Here is a 21,970-nt window from a genome sequence, read left to right on the forward strand (position 1 = left end):
AAGGCAGCTTTTCACATATTAGACTATAAGCATATGGAACAAAAACACATTTCTTACGGACAGTTTTCAAAAACATTTAGGTAAACATGAATTTAAGGGGGTGGGCTGTTACACACGATGGTTAGAATTGCATTTCTGTGTTTAGACTTCTTAAAATAAAATTCTGCAAAATTGTATAAAAATCTAACAAAATTATAATTCAGTTCATGTGGATAAAAGCTACACTTGATAAATGTATGGTATAATGGCCACAGAAACAAAAAGAGTGGAGTTTACTTAACGACTTTGTGGGTCTCGTTGGGTTTTAGTCTGTAAGAAACTGGACCAAAAGGCTTTTTTAGCGTTAAAGGCTGCAGACGCCTGCTTTTAGGTAAAAGAATTGGGCTATGGCGTATTGCCAGGGAAAGATACACCCCCTATGGTTATTAGCCATAAAAATACTTTAATTAAACTTCCGTCAACATACAACCTCACAGGCTACAGACACCTGTGGCTCATGGGTAAATAGCTGTGGTCACCAGACGGGAAGCTTTCAACCACATTCCTGTGATGAATGCAGACGGAGCGTGAATCAGTCCATCCACATGATGACAAAAATACTTTAAAATACTAAAAATTACTAGAGCAAACCCCCTCCCCCACCGAAATGTTCTCTAGCGAATTGGCTTACCTTTGGCATTTTACAGAACTTTCCGTTTCTGGCATCTTTTATGAACGCTACATCCAGCAGGTCTGTGTCCTAAAAAAGGAGAAGAGGAAACGCTCATCACATCTTCATTCACATACGATACACAGGGTCAAGACATTCTGAGGCCGCGAAAAAATAGCTGTCTCCAAACCGATGCGAAACATTTCAAGGACCTTTTCCAGTTTCACACCTGCCACCTGCGGCTGAAGGCTGCCGGCGAGGATGTCTGTGCGAGCGGCGTGCAGACAAATGGGCTTAAGGACGCATTTCCTCACATGGAAAATATGCAGCGACAACTTATGCATCTAAATAACACAAACGATATGAGTGACATGTTCCTGGTCTGTAAAAGTAAAAACTCATGAAATCTGATGTAGGATTCAGGCGCTTTGCCTCCAACTCGTCCATTGATTCCATTTATCCGCTGTTTACAAAGACCCACTCTAATGGGTTTTTGGGGTATTTTTCTGACATTTACTAAGAAAGTTAAGCTAAAAACTCAATTTTTTAGTATTTCTTCATTCAACTTGTTGTGAATCAGTGGAAGATGCTTCAGACACCGGTGGCTCATGGGTAACTGTCAGCAGTCACCTGACAGGACGCTTTGGAAGCACATCCCCTAAAACCTGATAAGAGGTGAATTTCTAATCAACTCCGGCCACTTTGCAGAAACTATGTTCTAGAATCTAGGATTATCATTGAAAATCTTTTATGGCAAAAAAAAAAATCCATTTTTTGGGTCTCAAATATTATAAAAAATGCACATGAGATCGTGGAGAGACTGTACATCAATACAGACTAAAGAGTTTCTCTTTTTTTTTACATTTTTGGTTGCCGGTGTGCCGCAGGATCTTTGTCAAGGAACAAGTGTACCTTGGCTCAAAAAAGGTAGAAAATTACTGTCCTAAGAAACGACAGATTTGATGATTTTGGCTAAAAATGTTATTATGCTAATAAAAAGACCACTGGGAAGGCTATGATTTGATCAAACGATGATCAGAGTGGGACTTTAAGTCTAACTATGAAAAAACTTTACATGTGTACAATCAGTGGCTGCTGCAGATTAGATTTGTTCATCTATAATTAAACACAGGGTTTTAGCCATCTTCATAGCCCTTAAAAGCCACAAATTTGCATAGCCATCGTGCAAAAATCACGCACAGCTGTGTAAGATTTACCGAATAATTGCACATGAACTACTTAAAATATTCATAAACTGCGTAATTTTCACGTAAAGACGCGACGGATGAAACTTTCAACAGACATCCACCCTCAATGACCATCCCAAGAAACATGCTTGTATCACAAAAGACTGAAATTTCACATGTGGAAAATGCGCAGATGGCTGTGCGACATGGCCTTTAGTGGCAGACTGGAAAGGGAAACGACATCCCACCACTGAATTTGATGTTCCAGCTCCAACGTTTCACACATTTTCCTGCCAGATGTAAAGTTGGGCGAAATGAAGCAAAGTGGAGCAAACCTCCCTGTTCTCCAGAGCCCCCCCCACCAGGCTTTGATATGAATCCAGGAACATGCAACTCCAAATGATCAGCCGAACCGGGAGAGGAGCATCTCCATGCTGCCATCAACATGTCAAACATTCATCCATCTGCTCTGGGTCCCCACTAAAAAAAACAACAAAAAAATAAAACATGAACTTTGCCTGAAACAGTCAGCCCAAGGAAATTCTTTAAGTTAACCATCTCCTTATTGCTTGGAATCATCAATGAAGAGACAAATTAACCCGACCCAGTCCAAAGTCCACAGGCAGACTAGAAGCCGAGTGGGCCGACTTGATCTCCATCCACATCGTTAACTCCTGCTGTTTCCATAAGGCTGATGTGAAAATGTACGTGAACATTCCTCCTGCCTCTATAAAAGATGATGCTATTTTCTTTTTTAATGCACCAATGAACCTATGAAAAAAGATCAACGTACTGGCTCCTTTCCTGCACTGGAAGAGCGTCTGTATGGTGTGTTCTGCTGTGCATCAATTATGCGCCTCCGACAGAGGCTCTGAGTCAAAGGTTAACGCCTACATCAGGCTGGCCTTTGAAGTCTCTTTGAGACGGAGCTCCACGTGGGGCCTGATGGAGCGCTGGGGCTTCAGGATGCAGCCGCTGCTGGCCTTTTTTTGTGCCCTCCAGCCCTGGAAAGTTAATGCCCCTTTGAGCTGGTCAAAGCACAAACGCTTAAACTCTTTAAAAAAGCGAAATAAATAAAAAACTGCCCCGTTTGGACTGTGAGAAGACCTTCAGCTTAGGGGTTTTCTGTTGGCGTGCAACTGATCACATTTGTTTTATGTTTTTGCAGAAAAATAAAAGCTAATTTTAGCCCGTATTTCCTTTAAAGATCATCTTTTCATCTATCTTTTAAAGCATTCCCAGTGGACTGTAATTAGGATTTGGCAGTTTTTAGCCAAAGTAAAAAAACCTTTTTATTTTAATTTTTAACCTGTGTCATTTGTTAGGACATAGTTTCTTCAGAGCGACAGGAGTTGCTGCAGCGCGACCCCGCCCCCTTTCCCTTCCCTGTTGCTGAAAGCTCAAACAGTGAGCTTGCGGCCTGCCCAGTGTATTTTATTATGATCTTTTTCAAACTGCATTTTTCGTGATTCACAATGATTGGAATTTAGAAAAAAAAACCAGAAAAATGTACATTTAAGCTTGTGGTAGGCATTCAATTCCTTTGTAATTTCTATCATTATGACTTTGCTTTCCACCACCTCCCCTCATTCTGTTCATCTGACAGTCATTCTTGCTCCCAGCTTTTCTCTGCATCAAACAGTGAGCTTGCATCCACAGCCCATTATGAGCCACAGCACGTTCAGGAAGCAGGCAGGGCCAGAAGCTGCAGAAATTAATGAACATGCTTAACCTGCGCTGGCCCAGGGCTCTGCTGTGCATTGTTTGTCTCAGCTGTGCACTATAGTTATCTCAACAGCTGCAACACGCTCCACTTTAGCATGAAGCACATGGAGAGCAGCAGGGAGGCTGCACACCGACCTCAATTCTAACCTTTTTCTCTCACTTTTTACATGCATGAGATAAGTGAACAATGTTTGCAGGTCTAACCTTCTGCATCCTTTAATTTGATTCAAACTAGCTGTGATGAAAGGTGATCAAGAAGAAGGCTCCTAATGAGAACCAGCACCTCATAGTGCTGACCGGCTGACTGTCTGGAAGAAACCAGCCTTCGCATCTTTAATGATGCAAGCGGGTGGAGGCAAACAGGTGGAGGAAACAGGAAAGTGAAGGTGGAGACATCGGGGAATGATAAAAAAAACTGCCCAGCTTATTAACCATGCTTGACAGCCTCAGCGGTTTAAAAGGACTCCATAAGGATGAGTGTAATTGGTGAACAAAGACACACCAGGGAGGACGAGCCACTGATGGAAGTAATTAAACATGTTCCTATAGGTTTTAGATCAACCGCACGTTCACGAACAAGCATCTGGAATAAAGAACAAATTCAGTCCGGATTATATGCAGAATACTGGCTGGTTTTTTTCTCACCTCAGTTCAGGAAAATGTTTTTTTGTTTGTTTGCATTCCGTTGCATCACATTTTTAGCTATGCTGCAGTTTGCCAACAACGCTCGCTAAAGCTGGCAGGTGGAGCCATGATATGGAAAAGCTTGGATTAAAGTTCACAAGGTTAACAAAATACAGATTGGGACGAAGATTTCTGCCTTCCAGAAAGAAAACCAACGACAAGTGTTACTGCAAATATCGAGGCAACAGCAGGGATTATTTGAAACTCAGCACCAACATTTTCTTAGATTATCACCCTATTCAGATCAAAATGTTGGCAACCCCACCCCCCCTTTCCCCTCCTCATTACTGAGAGCTCTCTGTTTACACCCTCTCCCGCTGTAGCAGAAGACATCACATCACTCCTGTGTTAGCTTCATTTTACTGGATCCCAGTTGATTCTAGAATCAAGTTCAAGATTCTCCTGTTAACCTATAAGGCCTGACATGGTATGGCCTCATCCTATATCAAAGACCTCACAGAGTCTTACCATCCAATCAGAACAATTCACTCACTAAAAGCAGAACTGCTTGTGTTTCCTAGAACTTGGAAAAAGCACAGCTGGAGGTAGAGTGTTTAGCCACCAAGCCCCTGCAATGCAACATCAGCCGCCCAGCGCTTTTCCCATCTTTTTCAAATGGCTCTTTTTTTTCTGCACCTGATTCGTTTGGATAAAGAAAAAACTTGGAAATGCAATTTTGAGCTTGATTTTCTATATATTTGTCCTCCATCATCAGAAAAGTGCCACATGATCGTGTTAAGAACAACAAACAACAAAAACAGCTTCATCGGAGTCATCAATGACTTTTAATCATTTTGAATCAGTCAGATTTTTTTTAAGGTATTCTAATGATTTTATATGTTTTATGTTGTTGTGCAGTATTGAAAGATGAATTTCTGTTCATCTCTCTCTCTGTCTCTATCCATCTATTCTATTTTATTCTATTCAGTTGTATTTTCACATTAAAGTTCACCCAAACCCCTCCAGAAGTCTCAGAGACCAAAATAATCTTCAGCAAAAATGACTTTATCGTCTGTTTCTCAGATTTCACTGGTTCACTTGAAAAGAATCAAAGGATCCAGACAGAAATCTGCATCTGTTGCCATAAACCGATGTCTTTTTCCCCGGAATAGAAAAAAACTTTCTAAAGCGGAGTCGATGTGAGTGGCCCTCAGTCGGGCTCAGCTGGCCCGGAAACATCTCCTCATGATGGAAAGCGGTTCATGATGAGCAGTACTTGGGTTGAGCATCACATCCTCTCCAGCAGCTCCTACAGCAAAACAGCGGCGGAGCCCCAAAGCTCTCCACCCGCTGTGGCAGACCGAGCACACATGTATTTCTGCATTGTACTGCAGCTAAAAAAAAAACGTCAAACTGCCAGTTTCAGGTCTGTCCTTTGAAAAAACTAAGATTCGAGATGACATTTCATGAATATTTTCTGTGAATCATCCATTACTCATGAGCTAGAGCGACTGGGGTTTTTAGCTAATTCCTCAAACTGGTGCCTGCTTGTCATCTCTCTCTCTAGCTTCCTGGCTCTGACGAACAGATCAGTATCGGCAAAACATTTGAACATTTTTTATGTGTAACAAAAGGGGGGCGTCCAGACTTCCTGAATCTCTAATGAAAGTCTTCTCCAAACCAGGAGAGACAGAGGTCTGAGCCTCAGCAGTGCACTGTTCAAAGTCAGCACATGTACATCATAAAAAACAACACAAAGTCTGTCAACTGTTCATGTATTTTTAACGTCACTGTCCTAGTATTTTCAGACATTAAAAGTAGGGTTGTTCCGATCAGATTTTTGGGGCCCTGATCTCATTCTAAGTCAATTGCTTTTGAGTATCTGACTATACAGAGTCCGGATCCCAGACTCTAGACATTAAAAAATGAACAAGTAAAAAATAAACAGAACCAGATCGTCCCCCATTTTTATGTAAATCACCTCGTTTTATCTTTTAACACCTATACAGAGTGCTTCTGTGTAGTATCTTTAACATTAAAGTACAAAAAGTGAAATTTAACGAGTAGAAATAGTGGAAATGTAGTTAAATTAAAAAAAAAGTTCATGTAAAATAAATAATTTTTCCTCCCCCCCCCCCCCCCCCCCCATCATTGATATCATGCATCTGATTGGCCGGTCAAAGCAGCACATCTATTGGGTGACAATGAAAGGCTGCTGATTGGTTGACATTGGTTGAAATGTACTCGTAACTTGGGTTTTGCCAATAGTTGCGTTTTCATTACACATTTGTGCAAAACTGTATCGAACTTCTAGAAATGTAAAAAAAAACACAAATTCGTAATAAATCGTAATTGTGCGAATAAACACAAACCAAGTCATGTGATAAACCATTAAACACCATGGCGATGGATGTGAACAATACTTTGATTTAAAGCAGATACATTCAGATTCCTGCCACGGTCCCAGCGTTCGTCATCACCTATCAAAGGAGACGTCAGCGTCTTCTACAGATGAAGACATTTTGGGAAATGGCGGTTGGTATTTGTACAGAGGAGCTGTGGATCCAACAATCAATCAACTTTTGATGAGCTGTGTGACGCTGTGGGACCCTTTGTTGCATCCGCCGTGCAGCCAGTTCATTGCCATCTGGTTGCTTGCCATGTCATTCTAAAAGATTGATTCCATGTTTTGCTGAATTCAATTCGGCAAAAAAAAACTCCTTCAAGCAGAATAACTTTAAAAAAATGTTGTTTTTTTTCTCATTGTTCGTGTTTCCATTAGGCTAATTTATTAACAAAAAATCCAATTTGAGCAACTTCATAGTCAATGTAAACATGATCAATGTAAGGCTGCTGATTGGTCGATTTGGAGAGGCAAAAGAATTTTACTCATAACTTGGGTTTTGTCATCGATCATCAATGACATTTTCACACGTTGACAAACCATTTTTATGGACTGACAACATTTTCTACAGTGACAAATCCTTTTTATAGATGGACAACCCTTTTGCAACATATCTAACTTCATTTTTATCATACATTTCTAGAGTATCTCATCCACGAAATGTACTGATGTAAAATTAATCAGAAGTAAAAGCTAGTATCCATTTTTTGATTTTCTGCCAGAGAGCCACTATGAATGGGGTAAAAGAGCCACATGTGGCTCTGGAGCTTCATTTTGGAGATCAGAGCTGATCAAAATAATGAGAATAAACATACAGAATATCCCATCCCTGATCATTATGCAACATCCGGCTTCAATCACGCCTTAAAATCCGATTTCTGATTGCCTGATCAGATGGTGACACCCCTAACCAAAAGTGTGGCTTTGTTCAGTAAAATTCACAAATGTACGTCGAGGAAAGATGTAAAGACTTTAAACTTTCACCCCGTCCCCTTCCTGTTTGGCCACAATGTAGTGTAACATAAATATAGATTTAGGTTGTGAGCAAACGGAGGAAAACTGAGGGCAAAACGGAGTCATGCTGCATGCAGAGATCAGCAGATAAATGGCGGCGGGAGGGGGAGTGTGGCGGCGGTTGATAGCAGATATGTCGACATGCTTCACAAAGCGACCAGCGATAAAAGACAAAAAGACCGTATGGATCTTTGTTCCATACATCACACCTCAGATGAAAGCCCAGATTCACTAACTGAGGAAACTCAGAAGTGGTTTTTGACGGCGGTCTGTCATTTTTGAGGGTTTAGTTGCTGGGAACACTCACTGCCCATACAAACCGTAATTTCATTACTCATCTAATGAAACCTCTGACACACGTGCATGAAGACGGATGAAGAGTAGTGGGAGATGCTGGAGGGAGCAGCGCTGATAAATAGCAAAACAAAGCAGCCCGGCTCAGCTGTCCATCATCCTCTGTTTTATCTGTGATCCTGTCTCTGCTGCTCCTCCTCGCTGTCACACATCTCTCCTCCATCTCTGCCTCCGCTGTCTTGGAAGTGAGCCTCACTTTCCTCCCGCCTGACCTCTCGTTTGCTTGGACATCTGCCTCCTCTGGTCGTCTCCATCCATGCTTTAACGTTCCCTCCATCTTGACGAACAAAATCTCATCTTCACTCTCTAAGCTTTGCCATTTCCATCCAGAAGTTTATACAACCTTCTTCATTTTTGCTTCCGTCCCGGATTTGCCTCATTTAGGAAATGATAAGAAGAGACACGAACATCTGAGTGAGAGAGCAAAACTGCATGAATACCTGTATGCAAACCCCAGGGAAGACATATAACAGTGACCCTCTTTTCATCTTTTCTTAAAGCATTCCCAGTGGTATTTTAATTATGATGATGCCATTTATAGCAATAAACCTAGTTTCTGCAGAGTGGCACGAGTTCATCAAGCTACGTTCACACCAACGTTGGCAGTGCGCGTTCACTTTTAATGAAAAGTCTTTGCAAACGCGCATAAATGAGCTTTACAAGGCTTCAAAACTCTCATGTTCACGCAGAGCTACGCATGTTAAAAAACAACCGTTTTTTGACTCTACCTACCAAACTAGCGGCCACTAAATGTGCGTTGCAAGTTAGACCAATCAGGGACTTGGATTTGGTTGTGACAAGCGCACGGCATCGCTTTGAATTCATGGAAGCGCCAACCGTTTCATAATGGACAATCAAGGAGAAATGAATTATTCCAGTTTGTACCCAACCAACCGGAATTCTGCGACACCAAGTCTTTCATGTATCAGATTAGAGCTGAGACAGAAAAAGCCTGGTGCACCATTCACCAGATTTGCACCACTACAACTTTTCCCACCGCGCCTCTTCCCACTGTAGGTGGTGGAAATGCGCGAGGAAACAGCAGAAAAGGAAAGAGAAGAAAAACCCCTTCCTGCTTGTCCAGTGTGACCATCAGGGGCTAGAATGGTCGTTTAGCGCATCACAGGCACCATGTGTCTGTAGCTTCAGAATTCTGTGCGGATCAACCCCGCCCCCCTTTCCATCACCCATAACTGGTTCACTTTAATGGAACTAAATGTTTTCAGTCTGAAAACACCCTTAAAGATCAGGACAATGCATTTCTGTGTTCATCTTTTCTGTTCACACCTCCCTGCTGACTTTTTTTCACTGAAGAGCCGCTTGATTGGAATAAGTAAACGCTTAAGCTGGAAGAGGAGGAGGATGAAGGTCAGTAGAGAACAGCACGGTGGCTCTTAGCAACTAGCTAAAAGCTCTGCCAAATGTAATTTAGTCCTGAATCAAAACCAGCAGATCTGCATAATCTTTGTCGGTGGTCACTATGTTTTACACTTCTGTTCGATTTTAGGAAGAAAAACACCAAAATAAAAACTAGTTACTGTGGAAACAGTAGCTTCCTGTAACATTAAAGAGCAGCTTCAAAAAAGATGATGATGCTGAGCTCGGATGTCGTCAGGCTTCTGAAAAGAAAAGAGTAAACTAAAGATCGCAGCTTAAATTATGAACCACTTACACACCAGGGCTTCCTCTGGTGGTGATGGATAACAAACATTCAGTATGAGAGCTGGACTGAGAGACCCCCGCCCCAGTGATGTGCCAAACAGGAAGTGGCTTCAAGAAGCCAAAAGCCCATAGACTTCTGCAGAGGAATAAACATCTGTGACTCAGTCATTCTATTGGTCAGGAAAACCATCCTTGATCCTTTTTATCTTCTTCAATAATCCTCTTTCATTTTTTCTGTACATCAAGTTATTCAAGTCATAAACTGACCAATCAGACGCCTCAATAAAAGTAGGTGGAGCCTGTTGGCCCCCACATTCAAAACGGTTGACAGAGTTCGCGTAGCCTGCTTTCAAAGGCTAGGGGTGTGGACTCCCAATTGGCTTACTCCTGATTGGTGAAAGTGGTTGCCATAGTAACCCATAATGATAACAAAATGACTGGACCACTGACATTTAGCACTCGGTCTGTGGTAGTTCCCACATCCTTTTCATTTTAAGGAAACACGAGTCTGCATTATGGGTATAAAGGCTCCATGTCACATCCCATATCAGCAACTAAGATGTACAAGATCACTGAAAAATTAAAAATACATCTGAAATATATAGGAAATCTTAGATGAAAAACCATTATACTAATGAAATGGTTTTCTCATTTAATGAGCTTAATTCTTCTGTAAGTAGATTTGTTTTTCATAACGTTCTATGGTTCACAGTTAAATATTGAACCTGAACAGATTCACAACAGCTTTTATATCAGTTTCTACGTTCTAATCATTGACTGTATCTGAGAATTGAATCCAGAGAGCATGGTGTCACCCACAGGATGTGGTTTACTTCCAGCTCCAACCAAATCTAGGCAATTCAGTCGCCATCTTTCCGCATTAAGGACACCCCCATTTGGAGCCAGACCATTGGTCCAAGTCGGTCTCAGTATCTGTTGCAGGGGTGTCAAACTCGATCGCTCAGGGAGCCAGGTTTCAAAACACGCTAAAGGTTGTGGGCCGAACTTTTTTTAAAAATCATAAATATGAATAAAAATAGACTGAGAATATCCATAAAAATATGTACTGTCAAAATTAAAGAAGAATTAAAGTGAACATTAAAAGAAAAAAAACATTCATTTCTTTACTTTGATTACATTTTTTTTTAAATAAACATAAAATTTTAAATGTACCCAAATATGTTGCTATAAAAATTACAGAAATTCAAAATAGTTGGTGCTGAATAACAAAACAAACAAATCCTGGAATTATGAATAAAATTTGCGCTTTTCAGCAATAAATCAAATCCAGTTTTTTTTGCTCTAGTGTCATTTTATCAGAGCCTGATGCCTGGCATCATTTTTCTCCAACAAGTTGGTTTGTGTTTGAATTGAGGTCCTGTGTTGGAGATTCTCAGGATGGACTGCAGGAGCTCATCATTGAGACAACACCTGTTTGCTGGTGAGTCTCCATCTCTGAGAAGAGCTTCTCATGCAGAAATGACCTAAAGACCAAACATGCACATGGCTGGAGCTGCATGTAGACGGAGCGGGGGCATTTCTGCAGGAACGGAGAGAATGAAGCGTGCAGCCCTGCAGTGTTGCACTTTTGCTTCAGTGTGCCAAAACACTGCAGATCCATCAGCTCCATCTGAAGCTGCACAGGAGCAGCTTCCACATTGTCGCCAAACGGTTTCGGAGCAATTTAAAATTCATTTTTTGTTCTTCAAAGTTTGCAGAGCGCTGTGCAAACTCTGTCTGCTAAGCTACTCAGCAGAGTGCATGATCAATGTTTTTCTCATCTAAGACTTAGATGATATTCTTTCATTACAGCCACATTCCCTCCACAGATGAGACAAACGGGTTTACCAGTGATGACAGTAAACATTTGCTCTGCCTCCAATCGGTTTTAAAAGGCTCTGCTGTCAGGATCAACTTTTTCTCTTTGCCATTGCCAGGGCTAGCGGTTCACCAAGGCAGCTGCAGCGCTGCACTATGGGATCTGTAGTGAAAATGATGCCATTGCTCTATTTCATCGGGAGGTGAAGCACTGCATTATGGGATCTGTAGTCGATATGTTACCAGCAATGCATTAATAAAATAAAAATGAGCCGTTTACATGCACCACGTCTGTTTAACAACAGACTATTATTCCAAACAGCGTGTTTACATGACGCATTTTTATGCTGATCTGGCGTTAATTCCGATTTCTTTTGTCCATGTAACCGCAGCTGTTGCTTACTTGCTTAACTTTCAAACTTGACTTTCATACTTACAGTACTAACTGTACATCAGTGGCTCCATTTTCAAGAATGACAAGTCTTGCAACCAATCAGAGGTTAGGAAAGACGCGGGGAACCGGCTGGCAGCAACTCCCAACGTGGAGCGAGACTTTTGTGTGGGACGAAAGTGTGCTGCTTTGTTCCATTTCTAATCATGACATGCAGTCAGCACACGTGAGCGCCTGGATGTCAGAGCTTTGTTTTGTCTCTAACTGGGATGCCTCGTCTTCCCACATGGGACCCGCCAGCCAGCCAGCCTGCACAGCTGCTGCAGGCAACAGGGGGAAACATTTCCAACCCGAATGTCTGCTTCATGTCTCGGACGGTAATCTCTTAAGGATAAATAGGTGATGAATCTAGATGTAGACCTGTCACCACAGCTGCGTTTCCCCTGCCAGCATTAAACCAACAAAATAAGAGTCTGGAAAAGGCTTTTTATTTATTTATTTATTTAAAGCAAACATGACGTATTCAAAAAACTAAGATAATAAACATTATTCTTCATTTTTAACCCCTCGGTCACTGTGTGAACTCCATTTTCCGGGTCCTCCAGGTTCCCCGTTCCATCAAACCCACTTCAGCGGGGAGGGCAAATGTGTGGCCCACATTTGTGACACACTTATTTGCTGGAGCAAAAATGGGGCAGAAAGACAAGCGGGACAGTCGATCTGGAGATGGACGATCAATTCAATCCAATCGATTTCCTAGTTTACAAGAACTCATAGCGCTGACAGTAGAGACACGAGTCAGAACCATCGAAGGGTGACCTCCTTGTTTGGTTTCCACTCTCAAACTGTAAAATGGCTTAATTGGCCTGGAAATAATAAATATTGACCAAAAAGGCCAAAGCGGGTCCCTGATTGTGTTTTTAATAAGCGTCACAGCATCACTATTTTGTAGGAACTCAATGGAAATGATGCCCTTATCTGATAACAGAAACTTATCTAATGACATCATTACAAGTATTTTGCATAAAAGCAATGAATAATACGGAATAAATCTTGCTTAGAAGGATGGATCACAGTAAAATGTAGAGTTTCGGGCTTCAGAGAAGACATGGACCACTTAGCAGCATGCTCCTAAATGATTAACAAAAAAACCTGACTCATTGCTGTTTGTAAAAAATCAGCCCCTTTGATCTAATAACCGCCACGAACCTTTGAAAGTTCTTCTCTGGAACTGACCACATTAATGCGTGTGCAGGAAGGAAAGAGGCTGTTCAAGCGCCTGTAACTGCAGCTTTAACAAATGGGATCCGCCGTGTTTTCCATTCATGACCACGACTCTGCCAGCAGAATAAAAGTCACCCAGGCAGTTTGGGAAATGTGGAAAAAAAAAAGGACGGAAGCCCAAAAGGAGCAGATGAAACTGCTGGACATTTTGTATCATTTTGGAAACAGCAGAATTTGTCAAAATTTTGGAAAAGAAAAATTTTCTTCCAGTAAAATTTCACACACATGCCACCAGGTCAGGTCTACAACCTCAAACCAAGTTTCGTTCACCTTTGACCTCCAGAAGAGGCCGCCATCTTGATTTTTTAGTCCCAGCTACAAATTTAAACACCTAGGGATTTAGATCTATCGCCACCTAAATCTTTGGGAAAGAATGTTGGATTTAGACGTCGCAAATGTTCAATGGTTCCAAAAAAGTGGGGCTCTCCTGTTGCTCACTCTTTACCGAAATATTGTGAAAATGTAGAACATTAACTGTTGGCTCAAGCTAAACGAAACGATATGACATTTAGCATGAACTAATTAAAAATCTGGCCGTGGTTAACAAAAAAACCTGCGTTGCCAAGGAAATCCTAAAATTTACTTTTGCTAATTCTTCTAAAAATGATGTAGACTTATTCGTCACCACCTGGCAAACAAAAAATAAAATCGTTGCTATGAAGATTAACCAATGGAAAAGCTGCGATTCTGAAAAACGTGTTTTTTTTAATGAATTGGTCACAATTCAGACCAGGCAGGCAGAAGAGGAGAGTGAGGGGTGTGTAGCAGCCACTCAGCAAGTGGGAGCAGGTCAAACAAGGGATGGCGAGGGCGGGCAGCGCCTACAGGCCATACAACTCGCTCGCGGCTTCAGTTTGCTGTCTGCTTGACGAGAACATCTATTCAGAGGACTGTGCGGCTGCTCTAAACACCCCGTCTGTAGTTTTATTTACTTGTTCTGTTCTCCCTTTGTCAAAAGAAGAAAAGCGGTCTTTTTTCCTTTTTTTTTGACTGAAATCCCACTAACGACACATTTTTCCATCAGGCTTCTTCGCCTGAGGATTTGGGATGTGGATAATTTAAACCGTGAAGCTTTGACTTCAATATTCTTCCCAGTTCATTTCTCGTCCTGCTCTTAGTGACGGTGCAGATGAAACAAAAAAAAAACATAAAATAAAAAGGGCTGGAGAAATTCATCACCACAGGGAATTTCCAGTTAAATCAATTACACGAAGCTTCATTCTGTATTTTTACTCACAGAAAAAACATTTTGTATAAAAAAGAATCTGGGCTTTAAATTTTTGAACACTAGAATGAACGCCATCCCAGAATGAGGAGAAACGAGAGCGTTGGGGGTAAAAGCACCGGCTAGAACATTAAGGAAGTGTCTTCCATCGCTGAGAGCTTATCTACAGTGGAACTTCAAAGACTTTTGGCTGAATGCCTTTATTTGAAAGAGCTCTCTCAGAAAAGCCGCCACCTGGCTCTGAGCAGCGATGGCAGTCAAATTCACAGCAGCGGCGGTGGGGGGGTGGTTCCGACTACTTTGCAGTATAAAAAAAAAAACAAGCTGCAGGGATTGGATCGTCATGGCAACTGGGCTAGGTTGATGCGTCCACTGAAAAGGGAGAGGATGAAGGATAGAAAACACAAGCACCTCCAAGTTCTCGCTTACGTTTTCCAAGATGCATTTGTTTTATTTGTGTCGCTTCTGATTTCTATTTAGATCAACAGTTGCAAGGAAAAAAAAATGGGCTTGATGTTTGTACTTTAATAAAACAGAAAAGTTTGGGATTAATCCTAAAAGCTGCAAGATGTGGTTGGCCTTTGAAAGGTGAACATTTAGGGTGTAAATGTGAAAAAATCTTTTCTCAGGTTAACAAATGAACCGAATGTGACTCAGTTAAACAGAATCATCTGTAAAAAAAAAATAGTTTGGTCGTCTTGGAACCTTGGCGGCCACCGTGCAGGGTAGAAAAATGTAACTGGCACCTCCCAATTACGAATGCCGTCAACTGGGTTTTTGGGAATGCATCCTTTCAATGAGAAACAGTATCATAAAACAGCATTTATATTTATGTAATAAAAGATCTTATCCTCCTTTTATTCACCATGTTTAACCTTTTACTGCTTTGTTTTTATTTTGTATGTAAAAAAAACAAGAACATAACATAAAGGAATCAGCATATGAAATGACCGGACAAATAAATGAGTCATAAATAGCTTTAAAGACCAACTCTGATGAAAATCATGTTTGAGATGTTTTTATCATGTTCTTGTGGCTTTTTTCTGATGATAGAGTACAAATAGAAAAAGCTCGTGCTGCTTTTCAACAAGCTCCGCCCACATACCTGATCCAGGTAATCAGCAGTAGCTGGGGGGAGGGACCGATTCACAGTAAAGTATTTTTTTTTTATTTCTAAAACCTTCAAGCCAAATGCGAGAATGGAAGATAAGGAGACGCTACCAAGTGAGATATGAAACAAGATTAGATCATCTGTTTACCCGACAATGCAGAAATTCAATCATTAACACTCCCTCCCTCAGTAGAAGATAAGTAATCTGTAAATAAATTGAATATATCTATGTTCTAAGAAAGAGTTGCCCATCAGAATTCTGCACGTCGCTCATAGATGTGTTGTATTTTAATAACCTGACTTGATAACTACATGATATACCATTCAATGCCTTTGAGAAAAAAATGTTTCATAAAATGTAAATTCACTGTGAATTGATTATGTATAAACGAAGCAGGCTTTAAAGAAAGTTTACCAAAAGCATAATGAATGCTAACTTGTTTCATTAGCCTGCTGTCTGGCTTCACTTGTTCCCCTCAGAGAGATCGGTGTTTACAGACTCCGACGTCTCGCACACAGGCTCTGAAAAAACCAGGACATCTAATCTAAAACTGATATGTTCAATCTGCTCCACAGCTGGCGGCTCGCCGCAGAGCTGACATCTGCAGTCCGCTCAGAAATAATAAACTGCTCCAATTATCTGGCAAAGTCACACTGATCAGGAGGCCAGCTCCACCTCTTATGTCATCCGCTCGTGTTGTCGCGGCGTCCGTGCACTGAGAAAAGACTTCTTCTGCTCCTTTCGGTTCTTTTTCCTATTATTTTAGATCAATCTGCAGAGCCTGCTTCGCATACAAATACTTGACTTTATTATTTTGAAAGAGATGGAAAGGGTTTAGGTTTCACATTTGTTTCAGGGGCAAAAAGAGGCACAAATGAGGTTTATTTTTAGAACAACTGCTTCCTGTTTGGAAACCGGAAGCATTTTAGCTTCTAGTTTCTTGAAATAGAAAAACCTTTGGAACCTGATGCTGTTGACTTAGTGGTTGGTCGAAAAACTGTTGTAGAGGTGGAGCGGTCAGCCTCTGATGAGATCATGAAGGGTTCGGTACCCAGTCTGCTCGTCTACCACAAACACTTCATTGCTCCTGGTGGTTACAGGGTCACAACTGCCCTTACAGTTGGATACGGCCAAAAATTAAGGTCGTGGGGCACTTGGTGAAATTGTAAATTCTCAATCAGAAGATTACCCTTTTTCACTGATGTAAAAACATTTCCCATCTCCAGGATTTCAGCTCTGTGTTCATCCAAACAGGCCCTGATAAAACACTGAGTAGTTAGGAATAAGAAAGATCGTGAAACACTTTTTTCTTTCTGTTTATTTGATTCTATTAAAGACATTTTGATAAGAATGACGGTACTGCGATTTAGCTGCAACTAAAGCAGTTTTCTGAAAAGTCCCGCCCCTTTAACTGTCTCCACCAATCATTCTTGGAGGCTTAATCACACGTCATCAGTCTGACCAATCAGAAGTGGTTAGAGTCTTCACTTCCTTGTTCAAATTTAGCTCATAAAGTCTCTCTATTCCAACAAAAATACCAGCTAAAGCTCGTCTTTAGCGGTGTAGCTTTCCACAGAATCTGGTGTCAGACTGTGGAAACAGTGGACATAACCATGAAGCTCAGAGACGCGAGTCTTTCTGGCCTTCCCTACATCTCCCATGATGCATTGGCTTAAAGTGACAGCGTCTAAACGTCTTGAAACAACAACGAACAGACATCGAACAGTTTTTAAATCTTCTAACTTAACTTTTATTACATCTTTTAGAAAAAAACAGCTGCAACTTCCAGCTTTTTCTGCCACAATTATCACAAAAATGTACGTGAGATTGTGGCGGGATTGTAGATCAATACAGACTATGCGTTTCTCCTTTTTTTTAATTATTGGATGCTGGTGTGCCGCACGATTTTTGTCAAGGTTAAAGAGTGCCGTTGCTCAAAAAAGGTTGAAAAAACTGGTCTAGACAACCAGAAGGTAGATTGTGTTGGCATTGTACGGGACTTAACGTATAACGTGCACAGCCAGTGTGTGCAGCATCTGTGTGCGGTCGGTAAGGAGCCAACATCAGTATACTGTATACTGACACCTTCCTAAGGACTAAAGTGTGGTGTTAGGATAGCATCACCTGTAGGTCATAAGTGCGCGTTACTTCTATTAGCCTTACAAGTACGTCGCGATACTCTTACCACACACGACAATGGTACTTTCCATTTTTATAATGTCCCTTATGGTGGCCATAGGAGCCTGCATGGGAGCCCATACATCTGACTAAGGCCTTAGCACCTTACATGGCAGCTTTGCCATAATCAGGGTTCAAATAATCCATTTTTTACGTGTTAAAATGGCTCATTTGGACCAAAACAAAAACTGCGGGTTAATAAAGGCAGAGGAAAGCACTACCTACTATCCTCCTATAGCAGCAATGTAAATGTGTTCTCTGTAGAGGAAATCTCTAAACCTGAATATCTCCCAACTACTTCAGACGACTCAGTGAACTATTGGTTTCTACAGAGACGTTGGGGGCTTTTCAATGACACCAAATGTAGAGGGGTGGCAAAGTGGTTAGCACTCTTGCCTCACAGCAAGAAGGCCCCCGGTTCGAGTCCCAGCTGGGGGACCTGAACCAGAACACCAATGGGAGTTAGCATGTTCTCCCCTTGCAAGCGGAGGTTTTTCTCCCGGGACTCCGGCTTCCTCCCACCATCCAAAAACATGCTTCATAGGTTAATTGGTTACTCTAAATTGTCCATAGGTGCGAATGCGACTGTGCATGGGTGTGTGATTGTGGCCCTGCAACAGATTGGCAAGCTGTCCAGGGTGTCCCCCTCATGGCCCACGAGTGCCTGGGATAGGCTCCAGCAGCCCCGTGACCCCGAAAGGGACAAAATCAGGTTTAGAAGACGACTGTATGAAAATTGTCACAAGGATACAACAATTTACCATCTTGAGGCACTTTTAAACTTTACTGTCATACAAACCAACCCAGACCGTTTTGGAAAATGAATCTGACATTTTTGCGGAATTTTTCCAGGGCAAGGCAGGGAGAGACGGAGGAAGCAAACACTGACCCTTTTAGCCACGTAGGGATGCAGCGCTAAGCGAACACTTTAAATATCAAGCATGCAAATGCCCAACTGACAGCTACAGCTACACATTTAAATCTATTCAAATCTTGGCTGTGTGAGTGACAGGGAGGTGGAGCAGGAGCTGCTGAGTTCATGAGCCCCACCCATGACGCTCAAGCGCTCAAAGTTCATACTTTGGTCATTCACTGTGAGGTAAGATGACTGTCAAAATGAAACTCATAGACAAAGTTGAGCACAGCTTTGCATTAAAATACGAATATCAAATTTAGTTTTAACACGTCTGTTGAAAACACGATTTGTTATTGTTTTAATTATGACTTATTTTATTTAAAAAAAAAGAAATTTCCTGTCAAAAATATGTCACAGGGTTGCGGACATATATACACATCAATTCAACTAAGTGTGCATGCGTAGAGACTCATTTGTATAACTAAAATACAATTAAAATTAAATGTATTGATGCCGGGCAGGAATATCAATGCTTCCACAACTGTTGTAATAAATAACAGCGTTCTGTGTCGCTTTTCCAGAGGCGTTTTGTTGTTTCCAGGTGTAAACAATCTACACACAGTCCGTTTCATTTGGCAGCAGAGATGTCAGTACAATTAATAGGGTAAAAAAAAATTCAAGTCTGTCAGAAAGGTTTGATAAGAAGACAATAACACAAAAAATAAGTGAGTTAACTCGGGGCTAAAGGGACTGGCAGCATACCACTGCACCAGTTTAAAGTAAAAAGTTACATCTCTAGGATTAAGATACACAACTTTCTATCTTTTTCCCTAACAGCGACTGAGCTTTTATTTAGCTTTATCTAAAGTTAAAGTCCAATTATCTACACCTAGGTGTGTTAAATTTGTTCTCCACATTTGGCCCCTCCCCTGGGGGAGCGGTGAGCTGCAGACACAGCCTTGCCAGGGAACCGTTTGGTGGTTTAACCCCCTAATCCAACCCCTTCATGCTGAGTGTCGAGCAAGGGGGCATTGGGCCCATTTTTAAAGATTTTGGTATGACTCGGCCTGGATTTGAACTCACGACCTTCCAGTCACAGTCCCACACTTTTTTGTTTTTGGACTATGGGGGGAAGCTGCAGTGCCCGGAGAAAACCCAAGCATGCACAGGCAGAACATGCAAACAAAAAGGTCCCAGCCTGGGTTTAAAGTTGTTTGCATTGTTTTGTTTGGTAGTATTTATGACATCTCTACTGCGTCATAAAGGCTGGTGACAATTTGATGTGGCTGTCGCTGATAATGCTTAAAAACTGTCCATCGGTGCCTGACTGTTCTCCATGGTGGATGTGTCTTTTATTCCTCTAATGGTGAAAAGTCGTATTCAAAACCAATTAAAGCTGCATTCAACACAGAAAAAGGTGTATTTATAATAGAGAATTGTTGTGTTCAAAACAGAGAAAAGCTCCATTCAAAATAGAGACAAGTCGCATTCAAAACTGAATAAAAATTGTATTCCGAAAAGAGATAATTCGCATTCAAAACCGAGAAAAGGCGTATTTAAAACAGGAAGAGGTTGTGTCCCGACTAAACATAAGAGAGCCGAAGGCCTTTTGTGTTGGACATATTTTAGTTTAACAGGGGTTATGTATCTTCAGACACACCAGAGGTTTGTCTGAATAAACCCCTTTTGTAATCTTGGCTAAACTTTATTTATCTTAATTATATTTGTAACAGTTTTTTGTTGGACAGGACAGGAAAAAAAGGAAGGAAGAAGAGTGAGGGATGTTAGAGAGACAGGGGGGTCAAAGGAGGATGATTATGGAGGGGGGGTTAAACCATGACACAGCATAAAGCAACAAGTTGCTGGAAGTTTATAACCATTATGGTCAGGTGTAGATGTACAGCAAATCTAGAAGGGGCGAGGCCTGTCCACACACACGCTCAAATGTTACAAACATACCTGTTGGTTCCAAAAATGTTCACATGTCAACATGGACACCAGGGGTGTCAAACTCAAATTCACAGGGGGCCAAAATGAAGCAGTGAAGTAAAGTCACGGGTCAAACTCAATATTTATTGAAAAATTAACTGCAACTGACTACGTTTGTCTTCTTAGGTCACATTCTTTCGTTAAAGCCACGTTAGCTCCACCCACAAGAAAAGCAGGTCTGTCTTTATACTCGGGAACAGATAATCTGCCTCCAACCCGTCTTCAAAGCTACTGTTGTCCGTCTTTCTTTTGGTCATTTTGGTGGAGGCTGAAATGAATTTGTCCGATGTGACAGAGCATGGCTGTCAGTGACTGTCAACAGAAAAAAGGAGCGCTTGCCGCTTTTGAGTGTGCGCCAACGTACTAGCAAAGCATTGTGGGATTTGTAGTGTTAGCGGGACATTATGTACAGCGGGTCAGCTCCAATGCTCATTTGATATGATCTCGCGGGCCAATTATAATTACCCTGCGGGCCGAATTCAGTTTGTGCAAAGTGAGCTAACACCTGTGCTCAAGTGAGTGTTTCTGTTCCTCTAAGGTGGTTGATAGACTGTAACAAGAAGGAGGGAGCGTGTCCACCATCTCTACACCACAGGACCCCCCCCACCCCCACCCCCCCCAACAACCGCCCGCTGGTTGTTCTCTGTTTATCAGAAAGGTAATTTTCAAAACAGAGATACATCACCTTCAAAATAGAGAAAAATCGTGTTAAAAACCGAAAATAGCTGCGTTCAAAACCCTGAAACATCACATCCAAAACAGACAAATCAAATATAAAACCAAATCTTATACAGACCGTGCACTTTGTTTATGAGCACACTTTTCATTTGGACGATAATCTAACCCCACAATTCTTGTTTATTCTTTTTTCAAACCAAAACAAAACAAAAGTTCTACAACATGAGTACTATGAAAATGAAAAAAAAAAAGTTTGTCTCATTCTGCAAAATGACTGTAAATAATCATTGGCTCTAAAGAAAATACTGATGCAAAATCAATTTTCCCCGATCACTGTGTCTTACTAGCGCAGATAACAGGTGATGTTGGGGAGGATAATAAGCACGGGCAGTAATGACGGAGAGCCCCGGCAGAGGTAAAGGCAGCTGAAACGCAGACACAGAATTGAGCATAAACAGGAGAAGGACAGGAAAGCAGGCCTTTCAAATGAGTCAATTTACTGTAATGACTGCTCACAGCTCCACTTCAGAATTTCATTAAGCTTTTTCCCTGAAAGCTCCGCAGAGTTTTTTATTTTATTTCTTTCTTTAGTTGTATTTTTTGAAAAGGCGGTGTAATTTTCGGAGCACATCGCGCCTCTTGTTGCCCTTCAGCGGTGGGCCAACAACACGGCAGTCTGGGATCAACATAGCATTCATCAGCTGTGAATAAATGGGGCGAGAACAGGCCAACAACACCGTTAAAAATACCTGGACCCAGGAGACGTCATGAAGGTCGTTGGTCCTCTTCTATCTGCTGCCGTCGTTTCTACAGACGATTG

The 21,970-nt window shown here is 41.5% G+C and overlaps 1 protein-coding gene across 3 annotated transcripts in view; it reads right to left on the reverse strand.

Annotated features, from left to right (window-relative positions):
- Window positions 1-21,970, reverse strand: part of plcb1 (phospholipase C beta 1) — a 125,593-nt gene that overhangs the window by 80,642 nt on the left and 22,981 nt on the right. For all 3 annotated transcript variants that reach the window (XR_002872859.1, XM_023952846.1, XM_023952847.1), the window contains exon 3: window positions 671-739. Coding sequence is in view for 2 of the 3 variants with exons in the window: in XM_023952846.1 (XP_023808614.1) it covers window positions 671-739 (69 nt within the window). In the remaining variant the exon portion in view is untranslated. The remainder of the gene's footprint in view (window positions 1-670; window positions 740-21,970) is intronic.

This window comes from Oryzias latipes, chromosome 24 (assembly GCF_002234675.1).
Source record: "Oryzias latipes chromosome 24, ASM223467v1".
Lineage (NCBI taxonomy): Eukaryota > Metazoa > Chordata > Actinopteri > Beloniformes > Adrianichthyidae > Oryzias > Oryzias latipes.